The 21,332-nt window shown below is 37.1% G+C and overlaps 1 protein-coding gene and 1 long non-coding RNA gene across 13 annotated transcripts in view; one reads left to right on the plus strand and one right to left on the minus strand.

The window, feature by feature from the left end:
• Nucleotides 1-11,266, minus strand: part of LOC102470895 (uncharacterized) — a 15,773-nt gene extending 4,507 nt beyond the window's left edge. The window contains exons 1-2 of the long non-coding RNA XR_333236.1: nucleotides 11,134-11,266; nucleotides 8,907-9,061 (exon numbers count right to left, since the gene is read on the minus strand). This is a non-coding gene — a long non-coding RNA (uncharacterized LOC102470895). The remainder of the gene's footprint in view (nucleotides 1-8,906; nucleotides 9,062-11,133) is intronic.
• Nucleotides 1-21,332, plus strand: part of SOX5 (SRY-box transcription factor 5) — a 1,018,333-nt gene that overhangs the window by 871,193 nt on the left and 125,808 nt on the right. For 11 of the 12 annotated variants that reach the window (XM_027771080.1, XM_027771084.1, XM_027771082.1 and 8 more), the window contains one exon: nucleotides 18,294-18,379. In XM_027771080.1, coding sequence (XP_027626881.1) covers nucleotides 18,294-18,379 — 86 coding nt within the window. Of the gene's footprint in view, nucleotides 1-11,383; nucleotides 11,439-18,293; nucleotides 18,380-21,332 lie in introns of those variants that run through there. The other variant, XM_006140308.3, reaches the window with a different exon arrangement.

Genomic DNA, 21,332 nt, shown 5'->3' on the forward strand with positions numbered 1-21,332 from the left:
TTCCCAGTAAGGCTGCCAGTTTCTGGAGCAAATAGCAAACAGCCTTGCTGACATGCTAAGTGACCCAAGCTTTGTTCCATGGTGTGTGTGTGGGGGGCGCGCAACAGTGGTCTTGCCATCATGTTGATCCAACCAGAAGCGGAGCTCAAAGGTGGGGGGGGCGGGGGGGCGCTCAGGCAGATCCTGGGGCCTTGCTGGGTCGGACTCCTCCAGAGGAGAATGGAGGAGAAGGGATTGTGGCATGGCCATCCCCCCTAGGGGGTGATTTCTCACTTTCTGTCTCTCTGTCTCTGTCTTTCTGGTGAGTGCATGCACCCTATAGCAAAAAAAGTCTCAAAAACAAAGCAAAACAAAAAAAACTACACAATACTCATACACTCCTAGTCCCATTCCTCGGTAGCAACTCCTGCTAAAATTCAGTACATATTTTTCCAGAACTAGATATAGATATAAGTGAGTATCTGTTATATCTATTTTATATCTAGATATTGAAATGTATATAGAATGTAACCCTGTGTATTCTAATATACATATGATGTGTGTGTGTGTGTTTTATGCTCTGTTGGGTTGTCAGAAAAGTCATGACACATTTTTGCATTAAAAAATAGAAAAAAATATGTCATAACTTTTCTGATAACCCAGTGTATAGTACATAATGTATAGAAGGATAAATAACATATAGACTATAATCTACTTACAAATATAAAACTGTACCTTGGACATCTTTCTTCCTCCATCCTTTTTGACCTGAATTGTCCTGCATCATATTTCATTAAACTAGATGTACTATATTGCATTTGTGCTTACCACTAGTGAACATCCGTTTGTGTGGAACATTTGCAGTTTTAAACCACACAACCATGAACATGTCTGTATGTACATATTTGCCCCAAAGGAATTCTTCATATAACTAGTTTCATTCCCTGTGTGTGTATATATTTTTTAAAATAATAGAGAGTACATGCGTGTATATATGAAAGGGAGGAAAAAAAGAGAAGCACCCTCGACAGAGTCTTTTCATGCTGTCATCTCCTTTTCTCAGCTCTCCAACTTCTCAGCATCCTGGGTGCCTGCTTATACACCTGGCATGTTTTCAAGCTGACCTTGAGCTCTGAACCTATAGTCTCCATATGGCTTCCAGTCTTCCAGAGCATTTGCATTACTGCTGTGTCATTGCAGCGGGGCCCCAGTATATGTTTTCTGTCTGTTTGTTTTTTAGTTTTGCTATAGAATGCATGCACTTGCCAGAGAGAGACAGAGAGAGGAAAAGTGAGAAATCACCCCACGGGGGTGTTCACACTATAATCCCTACTCTTTCATTCTCCCCTCAGGATTTTGGGCACACATGCACACACACCTGGCGTGACTTTCAAACCTCCAGGTCTGGGACTCGAATCAAGCAATCAGCTATGTAGAATCTAGCCCCTTAACCTCTACACTACCTGCTTGCCCAGTATATGGTATTTTATTTTAATTCATTTTCTCCTTTGTGAACATTTTTCATCTGCAAGATAGCCTTTACATTCTAATGTACTCTGAGATGGTTAATTTTAAACTTTTAAAATTGATCCAAGTCTAGCTATGAATAAGCATGAATCAGACTTGTAATCTGAAATTACTAATTGTCTGACTTTAATAAATTCTCTCAGGAAATAAGAATAAATATGGGGTCAGAAGACCTTAGTAGTAATGATCTCATTTCATAATATTCTGTGCCCTTGAACAAGTCATTTTCTTTTCTGTGCCTAGGCTTTTCATTTTTTAGGTAGCCCCAGTAAGGTCTGCCCTACCCCCTCGTAAGGAGATTGTAAAATTTAAATGGAGTGAGTGTATGCATTTCTAAAAACTTAAATTATGATGTAACTACAATATGTAATTATTATCTATTAAATGTATAATCCAGTTTTGAAAATGTATTATGTGTCACAATGAAAAGGATTTCAAGAGTTTATTCTAGACCACTCTATTATGACCAAGGCATTTTAAAAAAATTTGTCTTCCTTTGTCAGGGCAGTGGGAGGGAGGAATTCCATAATGCTTTAATTTCCAGAGGTCTAAAAATCATCACTCCAGTAGAAAACTTTAGGTCAGGAATCACCTCAAATGTGTATTCATGGGCTTCCTGTTAACAGTAGTTTAGAAAGCTTCCTGTTCTTACTTACAGACCACATACTGGGTATACTCCAGAAGGTAGGATGTCTGTCAGAAGTCCTGACAGACAGAAAACTGGAATGAATAGCTATTAAGAGTTATCAAAAACTTAAATGCTTGCTAAGCCTTCATACTAAAATAGGGAAATAAAAGGGAAATAGCATTTGATTTCTTCTTAAGTGGCTTATAAGAATGCCCTTCTTTCAAATTCCTACTTTCTAATATTTTAATCATTTTGTACATATTTTCTTTATACCATTCATTAGCTCATAAGACACGGAGGCAAAATATAGACACAGTATTCAAATACAGATTTGAATGTAGAAGCAGTTCCTTAATTAATGATTCTCTGTAAGTAGCTTAAAGTGAGTTATTGTGCAATAGTTTAAATGATGCCCTAGTACTAATGCTAAAATACAGAAGAGAAAAGAGGCTTTCTAATTCACTGTCACCTTTTTAGGGATACCCAGATTTCTTAGATAATTAAGCCAGGAATTTTCATTGGTACTAGAATCTTCCAATTTATGGGCAAAGAAGTGAAGAAAAATGCTATATCTTTTATATGCAGAAATGTCTTCCTTTACTGAGAGGTGTTTCTTAAAGAGTTCATAAATTAATCTCTTTTTAAACTAGCCAACAAGATAACTATTACATTAAGTAAGATCAAGTTTTCATTTACTATGCTACATTAAAAAGTCATAAAATATATTTTATTTAAAAAAATTGCTTATTGAAATATGTTAGCCTGTGACAGTGCAGTTAAGAACTAACATTTACCTCAAAATATCTTCTTTTAAAATAACCGTGTAGTGGAATAAGAGCTAATTTATTCATTTTACTTTCTCAAATAAAATTTATGTGAAATATTTATATTCATTACTTACCATTCCATGAGAAGTAATACAAAATATTAGCATATCTCATAAAATGTTTCAAATGCTAAGTCATTTTATACTATTCTAGTAAATCTGAAAAGGCTTCCCAGGTTTTTCTGCTTTTGGAAACCTTTACCTGTGTATACTATATAAATCGTTCTGGGATTCACAATGTGGTTTAGGAGAACTGTTATAAACCTAACTATTTGGTTGTCAGGAAAGTGAGGACCTATTTTTCTATTCAAAAATGAGCCATGACTTCCCTGTCAACCCAATATTTCCAATGGAGAAAAAAGTGTAGCTGAACTTACTGCTATTAGGTAGAAAATTTCAACTTGTTTGGATTTCGAAATGTGTAAAATGATACGAAACAGTCACTGTGATGAAGGATTTTGATCTTTATTTGTTTTCTAGCAGATACCTTGACCATGTTCAGATGCTTAAATATCATCGTAACAGCTAGTTTTTATTAGGAGTTGAAAATCATTTTAAGGCTTCTAAATGCATTTATTTACTTTTAATACCCAAGCTGATATGAATTATTTTAAAAAAAATCAAAATATACAGGCCCAGGCATGATAGTGCACAGTAGCTCCACCACTTGGGAAACTGGAAGCCATATGAGAGGTTCAGGTTTAGTTTCTGAGCTAACCTTAACACACTAGGCACAGTGGTGTATGCTTATAATCCTGACTGATTGGGAGGCTGGGGCAGAAAGAGCACGACAATGTGACACCCTATCAAAAGTACCAATCTCTTGGGGCCAGCAGGTGGCATGGTGGCTAAGGTGCTGGATTCTTACATGGTCAGCCACAGTTCCATTCCCAGACCCAGTGCCTTTAAAACTCACCAGGCACATGTGGATGCATGTCCCAAATCTCAAGAATAGAATGGAGGAGAAGAGATTGTGGTGTATCCATCCCCACTAATGGGAGTGATTTCTCACTTTCTCTCTCACTGTCTCTCTCTCTGGCAAGCACATACACCCTATCACAAAAACTTTAAAAAGAAACAAAAAAGTACCAATATCTCTCTTGTTTCATTTTTATCTATCGCTCTCTCTCAAATAAAAGGGAGAAAATATAAATTTTAAGAAGAGCTAAATTATGGGCTATTATAAAGGAATTATTTTGTATGAAAAGACATTATAGGGGATTAATTTACCCTTTAACCACCCTATCTAGGTCTTAACTTCCTCCCATTTCCTACCTAATTCTAGCCGTCTCTGTCCCCTTCCATTTTCTGTTCCTTCATCATCTGTGGCTGAATACTATTTTTGTTTGAATTAAATCCTACACAAAAAACTAAGTTGTTACTCATTTGTACAATTATTTGTTTATATTGTGCTTCTACTAAAACTTAAGCTTTCGATATGCCAAGAGAAGTCCCTTGTGTTTGATATTTGTTAATTTCCTAATCAGATAAATAATTATTTTATTTATTCAGTCAATAAACGTTTTAACAGCCTTAAATTTGTCTGGGATTATGCTAAGAACTGGGAATGTAAAGATGAATAAGACAGGGGCTGGCTTCATGGCAGTTATGATGTGCTGCTCAAGAGAAGCTGGATCCCACACAGCAACCATAGCTTGATTCCCCAACTCAGTCAATCTGAAACACACTAGGTACACATGCATGTGCCCAGATCCCAGTGTCTGGAAGACTGGAGACATGGCCGATCCTTATAGAGGGTGCTTCTCTTTTTCTCTCACTCCCTCATGTGTATGTACACATGCTCTATTATGAACAAGGACAGAAAAAGATACATAAAATATCATCTATGCCTTTAAAATGCCCACAGTGTAGTAGGGGATAATGGGATTTCTACAGTCTGAAAGTCTTTGTCCCCTCAAAACTCATATATTAAAGTCCTAACCCTCAAGAGATGTTAGTAGGGAGTGTGGCCTTCTGAGATGTGATTAGGTCATGAGAATAAAGCGCTTACAGTTGAGACCTCGGAAAACTACCCTGCCTCTTCCATGATGTGAGGATGCTGCAGAAAGGCAGCATCAACGAGACAAGAAACAGTCTTTCATCAGATATGGTGATCTTGGACTTCCTATCTTCAGAACTGTGAGAAATAAATGTTCACTGTTTATAAAATGTCCGGTTTCTGGTATTTTGCTATAGCAGCCTAAATGGACTAAAGTCAGGGTAAGCAGTTTTAATGGTGGAGCATTTTAAGAGAAATCTTTGGAAAGGGAATGAATTTAAATCTAAGAGTGAGGGAAGTATCAGGGAAGGCTTCTTTGTGTGAAGACCCTCTAACTCAAAGCCTAAAGGATAAAGCAACAGAAGAAGTGATTGAGGTAGAAGGATACAGAAAGAACATTCTGTGCAGAAAAAGTAGCCTGGAGAAACTGGCAAGCAAGAGAGAGAAGCGGGTTTATATATACCTGTAAATAATCTGGTGTTAAACATAAACGGTGAGACTAGAGACAAAGCAGAAAGAGAGTGTGGGAGGGGAAGAGTGTAAGAAAAGAAATTTGGGGAAAAAATAGAGAGGTAAGACATTTGTGGGACTCAGATATGGTTTATTACCTGTTGATGATGCTGGGTAGAGTCTCTTTAAAATCTAAATGCTGTATAGCGATTGAATGTATAAATAATAATAAATAAATTTAAAAGTAATTTGAGGGTATAGGAACCAATTTAGGGAAATATTGATAAACTTTATATATTAGAAGAAAAGAAACACTATTGAAGGACTAAAATCTAGGGTTGAAATCATACTGGCATCCATCTACCCATTCCATCCATCCATCCACCCATTCATCCTTTTATCCTTTCATGTCAAGGCTTATTTTTCTTATTCCCTGTAGTAATTTTTAGGCACTAACACAGAGTGTATAATTTAAAAAAGATGTATGACACTTGTCAATACAATGAATTAATATTTGTTGAGTACTATGATAATGCCACTAGAAACTAAACAGAGAGTGAATTCTTTTATTTCTATTTATTTATTTTATTTTGAGAGTGAGAACCAGAAAGAGAGAGAGAGAGAGAGAGAGAACCCCAAACCTCAGGTCTCACGCCATAATCTTCCCCAGCCTTCCCAACCAGCCCGTTCTTGGGTGTGGCTGTCTGGTTCATGTGGCTCCACCTCTGAGCAGCATGTTGTTCCTACACTAGTACTCCAGTCCAGAAAATAAATGTCTTCAGCAGAGGACTGGAACCTGAAGCACAGATTGGGAGGCCCTTCTAGTAGCAAAAGACAAAAGTCTAGGAGTCCAAAATAATGATATCTTAGTGATTGATTGACCGTGACAAGTGAACAGGGAAGGAAATCATGGATACTTTCATATTTAAAGCCCAGGTGACTGGGTGTCACTAAATGAAATAGAAATACCAGGAGTAAAGGAAGTTTTAGAAGAAAGGTAATCAACTAAGTTCTGCACATGTGAAGATTGCACTTCCTATGGGATGTATAGAGAGATTGTTGAAAAGAACAGTGGGAGAGGGCTAGGCTGGAATTACTGACTTGGAATGTATTCGTTTTTATAGCATGTTGAATTATGAGACTGGATGGGATCATTCAGATAAAGTGAATAAAAAGGAAAACCAAGTGCCAAGGATTAGATTCCCAAGAATACCAGCATGTAAGGGATGAGTAAGGGAAGGTAGTATAGCCTATTACAGAAATAAAAACTCAGTGTGTGCAGTATATGAAGAGAATCGAGAGAGCATGTTTTCGGAAAAGCTGAGAGAGTCAATGTAGTTTGAGAAGGAGGGAATCACCAGAGTCAGCTGTTGCAGAAAGATGTTCATTAAAACTTAGCGATTCATAGGTCACTAGTAAATTTAGAAAGCATTTCCACAAAGTATGGATTGAGAACAAAAGCATGGAAGAACTTGAGACTAGCATCAAAGACTAGTTTCTAACAATTTAGATGAGGAGGGACCATAACTGTGGTTTTAGAAGGGTTTTAACTTCTGGGTAGTCCATTTTGTTTTAGAGTAAGAGGTAATTGCTGTGCATCTATTTAAGGCATGGTAATATAAACAGTTCCCCCTTATATTCGAGGTCCTAGATACAGGCTCCTCGACCTTCTAAATATTTCCTGCTAGTATGTCAAGTGAGTTTCTCTGCAGGCTAGATCATGACGGCTTTTTGCTTGCTTTTTTTCCTCTGATCATGGAGTACTTCCTGTATTTGCACTCATTCATTTTTTTCCTTCAACAGATATTGAATGTCCACTCTATGCCAGACATTAAAGTTTATAGGTTTCTCTTGTCTTTTCTAGTTTTTTTTTTATTAAGAACTATTTATTCAATTTTATTTATTATTATCATTTTTTTAAATTTGCTACAGGGCACATGCATTCAGCAGAGAGAGAGAGAGAGAGAAAGCAAGCACCAGGTCTGGAACTTGAATGGCTGTGGGCCATGTGGGAGTACAACACCTTAACTACCATTCCACCTGTTGCCTCTCTAGTTCTTATTTTTTATTCAAGGCTTAACTGAAGCATAGTCCCTCCTCTAATTCTTTCCCCCATGATTCTAGCTTCATATATTTCTCCTTTTCTGGTAATTACAACCTTGATTACTCATTCAACTATAATAATATAGTTTTGATTCATTTTACTTTCCATATTTATGTATAGCTTATTCTCATAACCAAAAGTGTCATGAAGGCAAGGATTATATCTTTTGTTTATTTCCTCCACATAATATGTGATTACTACATTTAGTCCAATGAACAATACATGAATATATACAAGGGGTCTTCAAAAAGTTTACAGAAAATGTATATTATGAAAAAATGCACATATATTTTAAACTTTTTTGCAGCAAAATAAATTGATACTTTAATTTCAATTCCTGCATTCCTTTGGAGTTCTCCTTGTATTATGAAAATTGAAGTATCCATTTGAAAAATGCTCTAAAAGACTCTGCGATGTCTTCTGAAACATAACGATTTCCTTACTTAAATAGTAATGACTATAGTACCTAATAACTGCAAGATCATCCTGTACACTTTGAAAAATTCTGGACTGAGCCAGCCCGGTGGTGTGGTGGCTAAGGCAGTTGGATCCCATGTGGCCGACCACACAGCTCAAGTTTTGGACCTGGCAGCTTGAAAAACACACTGGGTGCATCAACTTGCATGCCCCAAATCTTAGGGAGAGAGCAGAGGAAAAGGGGTTGTGGTGTGGTCATCCTCCTGAGAGGTGCTTTCTCACCCCCCCTCCTCAACCTCTCTCTTTCTCCAGTAAGCCTAAAGCAAATTAAAAGAAAAAAAATTCTGTAGACTGTAAATAATATTTACCCTACTGAGTTGTTGTGAAGATAAAATGAGACATTTTACACACAAGTGTACATATATTACTATCTATATGGACACATGTATCTGTACATGTACACATATATTATTTATATATAAAATATTTTTAACAGAGTGCTAGAAGTCAATAAATGTTAGCTTTCCATATTTTAAGTCAGAGGAATAATAATGAATTCTTCAGGAAAAAATAAGCAACAAGGAAAATACTTTTTTCTAAACCATGTACTAAAATAAAATAGAAATCCAACTATAATTTTTTCCTCATATTTATTTTGCATCTCTTTTCTCCCATCAAATGGGTTAAGGAGTCTGTCTCCCAAAACTGTTCTTTCCTGTCTTTCTTTCATGATTAGTTCAGGTCATTGTCATTCCCACTTGATTTACTGCAATAGTTTTTTAGAACATATCTGTTTTTCTCCAGTCTCTTCCTCTTCCAATCGATCTATCCCTTGCCACAAAATTGATCTAAAACACAAATCAGACAATGGCACGTCCCTGCTAAAAATCTCAATGTCTTAACATTGCCTTTGAAGTTAAAAAACACAGCTCTACAAGACAACAGTTCCACCTGCTTCTTTGGCTGGGTAGCTCACCTTTTCCTTTCTGCATTGGTATCCTGGGGGTAATAAGCATCCCCGGAGGTGGAGCTGTGTACGGTAGTGGATATTGGTAGCACTACTGGATGATGGCAGGGGGTTCCTCCCAAGAAGGAAGCACCCAACGATCCCTCTATCCCTTTTATCGGCTCCTGAGATGAGAAAGCAACATGAGATGAAAGAAAGCAATTTCCTCCCAGAGTTTCATTCACAATGCCCTTGCTATCTTCATTCTGTCTAACCGCCTACAGAGCTCCTTCCACCTGGGAATGAGGAAGGTAAGAGCAGGATGTCTTAAGTACTGATCTGAGAAGATGATTAATAAGAGAAATACTTGTTGCACGAAGTGGTGGAGGTTTACTTTGTGACTTTCTAGCAGACAGACATGGGAAATACACGGTAAAATGCTTTGAAATACAATTTGCTTATGAAGTGGCCATCATTTAAGAGACTTTAACAAATAACCTTCCTTAACTATCTAGTTTCTTTTCAGGTAATCTTTCCTCGAGGTTTCCAGAATAACCTTCCACATTTTTTCCTTTTGTTCATGGTTCACATGATTTTCTCCCTCACTGATTAGGAACTCTTGTAGGGCAGGTATGGTGTGTGTGTGTGTGTGTGTAGGTTTTAATTTGTATATTTCCCACACCTACAGGAGGCAATCTGGTGTTTGTCAAGGAGGCAAGACAAAAAACAAACATGAAAGCACAGAAGGCTAATGAAGGAATCAGTCTCCACATTTCAGTGGTGATGGTGTCACAAACTTGCCTGAACTTTTGTTTTAGTTCAGTGGGAAAAAGTGTGTGTGTTGTTGACCCTGGTTAAGACCATACCTACTTTTGACAATCTTCCTCAGCCTAAATAACCCTGCTGAAAAATTATTTTTTTTAAACCCTGTGTTGTGTATCATAGAACTGAGTCCTTTATAATACGACCGCATATCCTTTATATCTAAGTGTTCATTACTATACAACTGATGCAAATTAATATGCTTTCCGAGGGGTTATTTAATGCTAACTATATCATTTGTATCAATAGATAGTAAAGTCAGTTGTATTTTGAAAACAAGCAAATAACATGCCTCAGTATAGTTTTAACTTCTTTGAAAATTTTAGTTTTGAGCTAGAATTTTCCACACTTGGCTTTAAAATAAGAAGCAAATTAATTTTGGAAAGGTTTAGGGAAAATCTGTTCAAATGGTTAAAACTTAAGAAACAGTAAGAGAAATTTCTTTTAACTAGTTGAAACTCAGTTTGAATAACTTACAAATGGTTGAACTTTAAAAGTCAGAATTTTCCATTATCTTATTTTTAACTCAGTAAGTACCTCATGAGTATTTACAAAATAAACATATTTAATTTTAATTTTTTTAGTAGAACTAATTAAGGGATGGTACAAATAGATGACAGTATTTACTTCAATAACAGATTATTTTGGCTTAGCAGCAATGGCACAACACCCTGCAGTGCTGGAAGCCATGTGGAAGATCAGGGTTCAGTTTCCGAGTTAACTTGAACACTCCTGGGTAGCATGTGCACATGCCTATGATCCCAGCTGATTAGGAAAGGGTGGGCATGAGACCCTGTTTAGAGTGCTTGTCTTTTTCCCTCTTTTCCTTTCCCTCTCTCTCTCTCTCTCTCTCTCTCAAGATATTTTTTAAAAACAAGATTTTTTTCCAGCAGTTTCTAAATTTCTCATTTGCCATGAAGAACTACCCCTGACCTTGTCTGTAAAAAGTCTCTGTGCACTTTAGAACAGTGACCATTCATATGATATTTTTGAATTTCCTTAATTAAGTTTCTATATCGGACGTTTTCACAATTATTTTAATTGTTTTCAATTTGTCCCTTGGCATATTTCAATCAAACTAGCTATGCATATTCCAGACCTGAAAAACTGATAGTAAGGTAAACATGCTTTCAGTTATTTATGTGTGTTTGTGTGTTGGGTAGACATGCTTGCAATAATGTGGTGTCTCACAAACCTATTGAAGTTTGTTGACATCCTGCTTATGATTACATATTTATATCTTGGAAACTGTATGTGATTAAAGATGTATAGTAGTTGTAATAGTCTTTTTAATTCCTACTGCCAATCTTTTGTTTTCTCTAATTTACAAATACAGTGTAATGGTGAAATATGGTAAACATGAGTTTGTTAGTGCTGCCTGTACCATAAATACCATAGACTAGGTGGCTTAAACAATAGAAATGGATTTTCTCACAGTGCTAGAAGCCAGAAATCTGAGATCAAGATGTCAGCATGATTGTTTCTTCCAAGGCCTGCTCCATGGTCTGTAGATGGCCAGCATCTCTCTGTGTCCTCACCTGGTCATCTAATGACACTTGTTTGTTTTCTTATCTCTTCTATTTATAAGAACATTAGTCACATTTGATTAAGGCCCACCCATATGACCTCATTTTGTCTTTATTATCTCTTTGAAGGCTCTAGCTCTAAATTCTGAGGTACTGTGGATTAGAATGTCAACATGTCAGTTACTGGGGGGGAGGCGACACAATTCAACCCATAGTATGTATATAATATTGAAATTGTTTAAACATTTCATGTATGTATATTTGTGTATATATATATATATATACACACACATGTGTATATATAAATATATGAGCATGTATATAGTGTAGATGTATATAAATTATACACATATTTATACGTATGTACAACATGATGTAATAGTTACATATATACCTAAAGTAAAGATATATATTTGTGAATAATATATATGTCTGTTAACTTTACTGATAGACTATCATAAATTTAGGAGAAGAAAAAAGGTAACATTCTAATATATGCAGTTTTTGAAAATATTGGTTAACTTATATTTAAATTAATGAGCTTTAGTTGGGCCACAATTTGAACTCCAATTCTCAGCTGCTGTATGGCAGTGCTTTACCACTTGCACCACAGACACTAGACTTAACTGGTGAGCTTTGAAGGTACATGTAATTTGTTATTAACAACTGCTAGTAATGTAAAAATGCCCAAACTACTTTTGTTGACGTTTTGCTATCAGTCCAAATTTAGGAGTAAGTCTGTTCCCTAAGCTAGAAAACCAGGGCTTTTTTTTTTTTTTTTTTTAATGTTTTTGCCATAGGACTTGTGCGCTCTCCAAAGAGAGAGAGAGGGAAAGTGAGAAATCTATCCCCAGGAAGGATGGCCACACCACTATCCCTTCTCCTTTATTCTTCTCCTGGGATTTTGGGCATGCGCACACACTTCTGGCATGATTTTCAAGCCGTCGGGTCCAGGACTCGAGCCCCGGTCAGCCATGTGGGAATCTAGCAACATAACCGCTATGCCACCTGCTGGCCCGACAACCCTGTTATCTTTAAGGCCTGCTACTTAACCTTTCTTAATGACGCTTGATAAAATTTAATTTCTTAGCCATCACTTCTTCACATACAAATCTTAATATAAGAAAAGTTTCCAAATTCCCTGCCTCCTCCCTCTTTCCCCCACCTTTGTATCACTTGGCAGTTAAACTGGTTGTTTTCTTTTCATTTCTTCAGCATGCTATTTTCATACTTTGAGGCATTTTACCCTAAAACATCTCTTCTCCTTTCCACCTGCAGGCCTTTAAGAATAAGCTCAGTCGTTGTCTCTTAACCAATACGTATTCTCTGAAGATTGAAACCTGCAGTTAGTTCTCCCATAATTCCTATGGCACTCAATGATACTCAATACTACTCAACTAAGCACTTAATTAGAAAAGATAGATGCGTAGTGAATAGAGACTAGGTTTTGTTTTGTTTTATTGTTTTTGTTTCCCACAGCACCTTACAGAGTTTTGGTCACATGGTAAATGTTATAAGTGCTTATTAATTGATTAATTTACAGTGGGGAAAGTAAATTAGATATAATGAGTTAGCACTGTGAAGAGCACAAAAATCTCTACACTTTTGCTTTAATTTTAAGATTATGTTCATTAAATGAGGAATACAAATGAATTTCATAGATTTAAGCATTTACATTGTCAGTTCTCATAGTCATATTACAATAATTTCTATTTTATCTAGTTTGCATAAATACATATTCAGCTTTTAAACATCCACACTTTCCTATATAAAATTAGTGTTTTGTAAATTATGTATTAAAAATACTAAATGATAAGTGAAACACTATTATTTAACATCAGATGTCCTCTCTCCTATATTATGTTTTTTTCCCTATTTAATGGACCTTTTCATTAGCATACAAGTGTGCTATAATTTTTCTATGTATACCTTTTTAATCAAGTTTTTTTTTTTTAATCACACGTTTTCAATTAGCTACTGCAAAAATACCTCAGTGGAATTGTCGGTTCCAGTATTTCTCAAACTCTTACATGCATACAAATCATCTGGGAATTGTTAAAATTTAAATTCTGGGCTCAGCCACAGTGCCACATGGCTGCTAGGAGCCTGAGGCCACATGGGAGCCCAAGTTTGATTCAAGGCCCAACCTAAACAGGCCAGGTGCACACCTGCCTGAGAAGTTGGGGCATGAGGGTCATGACTTAATGAGACCCTGTCAAAAATTTCTCTATCATTCATTAAAAAAAAAAAAATAGCAGATGATATAATAGTTACATTGCTGGACTCCATGTAGTCAAACGTGGTTCAAGTCCTGGACCCAGCAGCTTTAAAACTCTTGCTGGGCATATGTGCATGTATGCTCCAAATCCTGAGAGGACACTGTCTGTCTCTCCCTGTCTCTCTGGCAAGCAAATGTACCCTATACCAAAAATATCCCTAAAAAATAAATTACATAAATAAATAAATAAATAAATAAATAAAATAAATCTCTGATCAAGAAAGTATATGCTTCCTGTGGCTTAAAACAACAAACATTTATTTGCACAGAGCCGTGCTAGGTACCTCTGACCCAGGAGCTTCCATATCATAGCTGCAGTTAAGGTAATGACCTTCATGGCAGTCATCTCTAGCCTTGACCTGGAGAAGCACTCTAAGCTCCCCACCTTGGCTATTGATGGGCTTCATGTTTTTGCTCACTGTTGGATAAAGACATCAGTCCTTTGCTATATACCTCTCCACGAGGCATTTCAAAACCTATCTCCTTGCTCCAGGAGAGGGAAGAGACTAGAGACAGGGGAAGAACAAGCAAGACAGAGCCAGTGTCTTCTATAACTTAACCTCTAAAGTAAACATCACTTTGCCATATTCTGTGCATTAGAAGGCAGTTACTAGATCCAGCCTGTACTCGAAGGGAGGAGATTACACAGTTCATAAATGCCTGTGAAGTGGGAGTCATCGGGGCTCTAGCTTAGAGACTGTCTGCTGCAGTAGATTGGGTAGGCTCTGAAATTATGCATCCTTTTGTGAGATGAGTTTTTATTTATATTTATATATCTTTCCTGAGAGAGAGTCAGGCAGACAGGCAACACCAACAGAGTCATCCCTCCAGAATCTAGGCCTAGCCTTGACCAGTCCCTATCATGGGCACGTGGGTGTGCCAGCCCAGCATGCACAGGCAAGTCTTGGGACACAAACCTCAGACCAGTGTGGGTTCAGCACGGCAGCTCATGGCGTTACTGCTGCACCGTCATCTGGTTCCTGAAAGTCTGCATTTCTTAGAAACTCGTAGGTGATACCAGTGCTGCTCTTCAAGAATCTTCCTTGAAAAGCACGGGTTTACACTTTCTGCTTCTGATTCCTTTTTCTCTATCTTCATGTTTTGAGCACATCCACTCTGATGAGGGTTAGTTATCCTCTACTCCCCTGAAACTGCCTGTTGAAGTTACCAGTGACCTTCACGTTATTAAATCCAGCATTTAGATTCAATCACTCTTGATACTTGGCTTCTGAAGCACTAAATTTACATTTTTATTTCAGTCACTGCTAGTTACCTTTTCCCTGACTATAAATTTTGTTGTATCTCACCATCCAATCCTCAGACCCCTTTTTAATCTATAGTCAATTCCTAAATGGTCTTACCAAGGCTTATAGCTTTGAATTCCAGATACATGCCAAGGATTCTCATATTGTACACATTCGTAGACTTTGCAAAAATGCTAACTTTTGTCAAGTGCCTAATGAACACCTCAATATGGATACATTAAAGTAATTTCAAAATTTAAATGCCCAGAACACTTTACTCCTTCCTGTTAACCTGCCCCGCCCCAGTCCTGCCCCAGGCCCAACCTGGTAATCTTGCTTCTCATCCATGCTTACAAATCCAACAAGCAGGACTACTCTTCAATCAGTTTTCAAATGAAAAACCTGGGATCATTCTTAAGTCTTCTTTCACTCTCTTGTGTAAACAGTAGGGTTTTTTCCGGCGGGGGGGGGGGGGAGTTCTATCCCTTAAATAGTGCTTGGCTCTCCATCACTCTCCATTGCAGTCACCCCCTAGTCCAGACCAGTATTACCTCTCCTCTTGCTTTCTGCTTCTGGTCACTGTTTGATTATAGCGTCTAAAACCTCCAACCCAAGTGCTCTTAATCAGCCTGTTTTCCAACTCATAGTCTCCTTTATCCTATAAGAGAAACCTTAGATTTTAAAATATTGTTTATAAAGCCATAGATCATCTGGTACCTGACTCCCTCCCCGGCCCCATTTATCTCTGCTTCCCTACCTGGACTCTGTACTTCAGCAATACAGGGACTGCGTGATGATAACACTTTAATCTGACTGAACTTTCCTGAAAATCAGTTCTCTGCTCAGAACTATGTGTTCCCTTCCTTTCCTGACTACCTTTCACCTAATTCAAGTTTCATCTTGAAGAACATGGTTTCCTCCTGGAGGCATTGACCTCTTAGACTAGGTTTGGAGCTTTCACAGTGTAGTCCATAGCATTACATACTTCCATATCTTAACTGTCATTGTATTTTATACTAATCATTTTATTGCATTTTTAAATGGTAAGCTCTGAAAGATCAGCAGATGGTGTAATGGTTATGTCACTGGACAGCCATAGCCTACTGCAATTTGAGTCCCAGACCCAGTGGCTTAAATTCAGGCCTTCCGTGTATGCGTGAGTGTCCAAAATCCCAAGAGGAGAGTGCAGGAGAATGGAGGAGAAGGAATTTGTGGTATGACCAACCCACCTGGGGGTGTGATTGATTTCCTGTTTTCTGTCTCTCTCTGATTCTCTGGTGAGAACACATGCCTTATAGCAAAACATCTTTCTAAAAATAAATTAAAAAAAAAAGACAAAAAACTGTAAACTTTAAGAAGGCCAGATCATCAGAGGTAGACTGAGGTATTTTGAAGCCTGAAACATATACTCTGATGGATTCTCTTTAGAGTACAAATACTAAATTTTGGTTCAAACTGACTACCAATGTTGGTGGTTAGATGATGAATAAAAAAGATCCAGAGAAAAAGAAAATTAATATATATCTAAATAGATAGACACACACTCTAAAGTACAATACAAAAGTGAATATTCATTGAATAATAAAGTCATAAGAAAATATAAAATTAAGGAAACTGACAACTATAAAAATATATGACCCTGTGAAAATACTGCTAGGGATCCTTTCCAGGAGTCCAAAGCTTAAGCTTCATTAAGTTCCCAGTAAATCTACATCTGCATATTTGTCTTTTTCAAAGCTCTATTTCTCCTGCCAAAAGTAGTGCTTAACACATAGCAGGTATTCAATAAATATATTTAGATGAATATATTTGTGGAGTTATTTTAAGGTGCATTTTCCATTTATGCAACATTCCATGAATTTTTCATAGATTAAATTTCTAATAAAATTTATACTGCAAAATTGTTCTTATAGTTACTATTTTAAGTTATTTGGTGGTTATATTTAAAATGACTAAGAATATACAATATTAGTTATATCATTTAACATTTTAACATATCACTGAGCCCTATGCAAAAAGGCTGTTGTACTTCTTTACAATTTAAAAAGATTTTTTTGTTTTTTGGAGGGTTTTTTTTTTTTTTTTTTTTTTTGCTATAGGACGCATGCGCTCACTGGAAAGACAGAGAGAACAGAGAGCCAGAAAGTGAGAAATCACTGCCTAGGGAGGATGGCCATGCCACAATCCTTTCTCATCCATTTTCCTCTCGGGACCTTAGGCACCCACGCCCACTCACCCAGCGTGAGTTTAAGCTACCAGGTCCGGGACTCAAACTGCGGTCTGTTAAATGGGAGTCTAGCGACATAGCCATTACGCTAACTGCTGGTCACTACAATTTAAAAAGATTTTAGACTTATATCAAAACTATGCAGAATAATCTGTGTGTGTGTTTGTGTGTGTGTGTTTGTGTGTCTGTATTTTATAGATCATATAATACTAACATTTCCAGATTACTTTTGGATTACTATGATTCTTTTTTTTTAATTAATTAATTTCTTTATTTAATTTGACCAGAGACAGAGAGAGAGGGAAAGCAAGCTGCCAGGTCTAGGACTTGAACCACAGTCAGCCATGTGGGAGTCTAACACCTCTATACCACTTGCTGGCCCCCCTCTTTTTAAAAAATATCGCCAGAAGGCACATGTGCATGTGCCTACCAGAAACAGCACCAGGGTTGGGGGTGTAGGAGAAAGCACTCCCCATGGGAATGATCATGCCTAAATCTCTTCTTTTCTCTCTCCTTTTGGAACTTTTGGGTACACATGCACATGTGCCTGGTTGTTTTTCTGGCTGCTGGGTCTAGGACTTGATCCTTGTAGTTGGCCATATGGGATGTCACCAGGTGGCTCTGATTTTTTTTTTTTTTTTTAACTTTTTTAGATAAAATTCTTTAGGGAAAACTTTTTTTTCTTTAAAATAAACTTTTGTAAACATTTACCTTTAGAATAATAATAAAGATGCCAATATTTCATACATAACTTAAGTGACATAAAATCTTCACTATGAATTTGTCCACAAGATATTATTTAAGAGATGATTCGAATCAAGAAAATAACATAGCTTTCAAAACATATGCTACTTGGCTTGAATCTTTGGAGTTTCGTTTGTTAAAATAAAAGTAAGTTTAGTTGAGTTCCTTTTGTAATAACACTAGATTTGTCAAGGAGTTGCTATGCTCAAGTCTACACATTAACAGAGGTGTGTGTGTGTTTCCATGCGTGCATGTGTGTGTGTGTGTGTATGTGTGTGTGTGTGCATTACAAAGTGCAGCCCTCAGATCAATGCGCACTCCCCCACCCCATTTTCCTAAATACATCATGAAAAAAGGATGAGGTTTCCGCCTTAATTGCTTGTGCCTTTTATTCACATTCCTCTCTCAGCCAGAATTGTGAAAAGAGTGTTAGTAAAAGGCTGCACAATAGAGCTTTTCATTAGGCCTCAGCAAGGCACACAAAAGAAGGCTTTTGGACTGAGTGAATGCATGAGTTTAATTTGCAGGTGGAGAGTAGATAAAAGGTGCTGACGCCTCTATTATTCTCTTACTTAGGTGACCCTTACCCTGTTCAGCTGATCCCAACTACCATGGCAGCTGCTGCTGCAGCAACACCAGGCTTAGGCCCTCTCCAACTGCAGGTAAGTCAGGAAACAATGCTGGGAGACAAAGGTTAAGTAAATATCGAAAACAGCTATTATTGTGTTAAAGCAAAATAAAACTGACAAGTGATATGCGTCTCATACGTTTTGTTTTTACATTGATTTCTACTGACCCTCAACCAAAAGTTGAGGTGTTGATTCTTTTCATTTTTAGCTCTGTTTTCTGTACTGAAGAGATCTTACTGTAATTTTTTTTTAATGCCTGATATTATTTAAGAAGGTGAACAGTGGTTTTTGCTTTGGTTACTGTATGCCATAATTTTGTCAGAATGAGCCCTATCAAGATAAAACGAACAAAAATGTGTAAGAGATAATCAGACACTTTTGGATGACAGCAAGCTAACAAAAAATGGGTTTTAAATAGTTGAAGATGCACAGTATTGTGGATCACTCTGTAGGCTCCTTTGTTCTCCTGCTAGGGCCAGCTTTGCAGGGCAAGCCCAGGAAAAGAAGCCCAGATAAGCAGGTACCTAAATGAGCACTGCTTTATCCCAGATATCCCAATTAAGGCCTTCTTAGCTCTGCAGAATACATATTTCCTTACACCCAAGCTTGTCGATGATAACTTTACCAGATGTCTAGGAGATTTTAGAAATTCTGTCTCTGAAGTTGAAAAGTCATTCACTATGTACATCTCTGAATCAGCATCCCACAAAATATTGCATAGTTTCCATTGTTATATAATTATGTAATTAATAGGAATAAAGATAGTTTAATAAGAGGATTAATATCCTCTTGTGAGAAGTTTGATATGTTCCTTAGCCTGGAAACACTGCAGGAGAAACCAGATAGAAAGCAGTTGTGCTGAATAAAATTAAATTGTATTCGTGAAATGCATTGTCATGATAGATGATCTTAGTCTGTAAGGATATATAGTTTTATACTGTAGCATCAAGAGACAGATACATCTGGTCTGCACATGGGATTGTCAGAAGACCTGGCGGGTTTCTAAAAGACCAGTTGAGTTTCACAGGAGGAACTACCAGTGTGAAAGCTGAGACATACTGTGTTCTACAGAGGTTAATAACACTTATTTCCATTCTACCTTTTTTACAAAAAGCTACACTGTGAATGTGTGTTTCTTTGAGCTGGAAATACCTTGGGAAGTGTTAGAGCCATGGGGACAATAAAAGTAACATCGCATTTTTTATTCTTTGAAATGGCATCTGGGGAATAGCGACAGTACAGAAAACTGATTGTCATAGGTAAATCTAAAAAGACTGGTGGAATTGGAGGAAGAGGGAGAAATACCCAGAGTTTGAGAGATTTAGGAGGTCAGTTTTCAAAGCAAGTTGGATGTTCTCATTTCCTTCCACCCTTGGATTAGTGGTGAGAGGAAGTACAGGCAAGGGGAGGCATCACTTGTGTTTCAGTCCAAGATTCTAGGAGAAGGTAGCTTTGCTAAGCAACAGACTTTTTTTCTCTAGTTCCAACACTAGAGATATTGTTATAATATCTGACAGAAATTAAGTTTTATTTCCATTCTTACGGGATTATCATATTCTTTTAAGATTTAAAAATATTTAAATATTCTTCTTCAGAAAACTTTAGACACAGAAAATATTTGCTCTTTCTTTAATTAGAATTTGACCTGTAAATGGGATAAAGTTCCTTTTATGTAAGTGGAATTATCCTATTAAAATTCATATTTTTAGTTTGAGTCTCAAGTAATCAACACTATTGTGTACAAGAAAAATTTATAATCTGAAACGTTTTCATGGAAAGTCATCAGCTACTATTAAGATATGTTCACAAAAATACTCACACACACACACACAGCCTTTTTTAGTGAAAAGAAAAAAATTGGTCTTAAGATGCAAACACATTCCAAAAGCATGTCATGACAGAGAATCTGACTTTTCTTTGAAGTGGACTAACTCTCACCTTTCCTTGGGTCTCTGTGTCAACTCATTTTTTCTGTTCATTCCTAGTACTGTATTCACAGATCCCTCACTTTAACTTCAGTCTTCTCCATAGCTGCAAATGATACCTGTTACTTTCTCTCCTCTTGCTTTAAAATAGCATACAAATCCATTTCTTCTCCACAGAAGTGCCGGGTGGGTCAATGATAGGCGGATGACAATGCCTAGTCAGAAGTCTTATCTTAACCCTTATCCCAAATTTCCCCCAATCATATAAACCTAGTTTTAAGAAGTTTCACCTCAGTGACAAATGTAAACCACTGTTATTTTTCCCCAAATTCTGCTTGCCTTTTTTTTTTTAATTACTTAACTTGATTTATCTATCTATCTATCTATCTATCTATTTATTTATTTATTTAAATTTGATCAGAGGGACAGAATGAGAGAGAGAAAAAAAACAGAGAGAGAGAGAAACTGAGAAAGCATGCTGCCAGGACCAGGACTTGAACTTGAACTGTGGTCAGCCATTTGGGAGTCCAGTACCGTTAACTACCATGCTACCTGTAGGCCCCTCAAATTCTGCTTTCAATTTCACTCTGTTAAATCTTCATTTTCCAATTTTTAATACTACCCTGAGTATAATCCATTCCTCCTTAGCCCCTTTCAGTGACTAAGATTTAGTCCTGAAGCTAGTAGGTGTCATGGTGGGTGAAGCACTGTACTCCTACATGGCTGAACATAGTTTGAGTCCTGGACCTGTCAGCTTGAAAGTTTTGTCAGACGCCTCTGTGTGCATGCCCAGAATTCCCGGAGGAGAATGAAGGAGAAGGGTTTACATCATGGCCATCCTCCTGAGGGATGATTTCTCACTTTCTCTCTCTCTGTCTCGCTCTAGTTCTCTCCAATGGGTGCATATGCCCTATGGCAAAAACCTAAAATTAATAAATAAATAAAAAGTTCAGTCTTGCTTGCAACTTTAATCTGATTTCTAGTTCATATGTCACTGCTTTCTTTCCCTCATTATGGAAAATCCCAGCTCTAGAGAACAGAAGTGAAGAAGGATATGGCTT

This window comes from Tupaia chinensis, unplaced genomic scaffold (assembly GCF_000334495.1).
Source record: "Tupaia chinensis unplaced genomic scaffold, TupChi_1.0 Scaffold000028_1, whole genome shotgun sequence".
Lineage (NCBI taxonomy): Eukaryota > Metazoa > Chordata > Mammalia > Scandentia > Tupaiidae > Tupaia > Tupaia belangeri.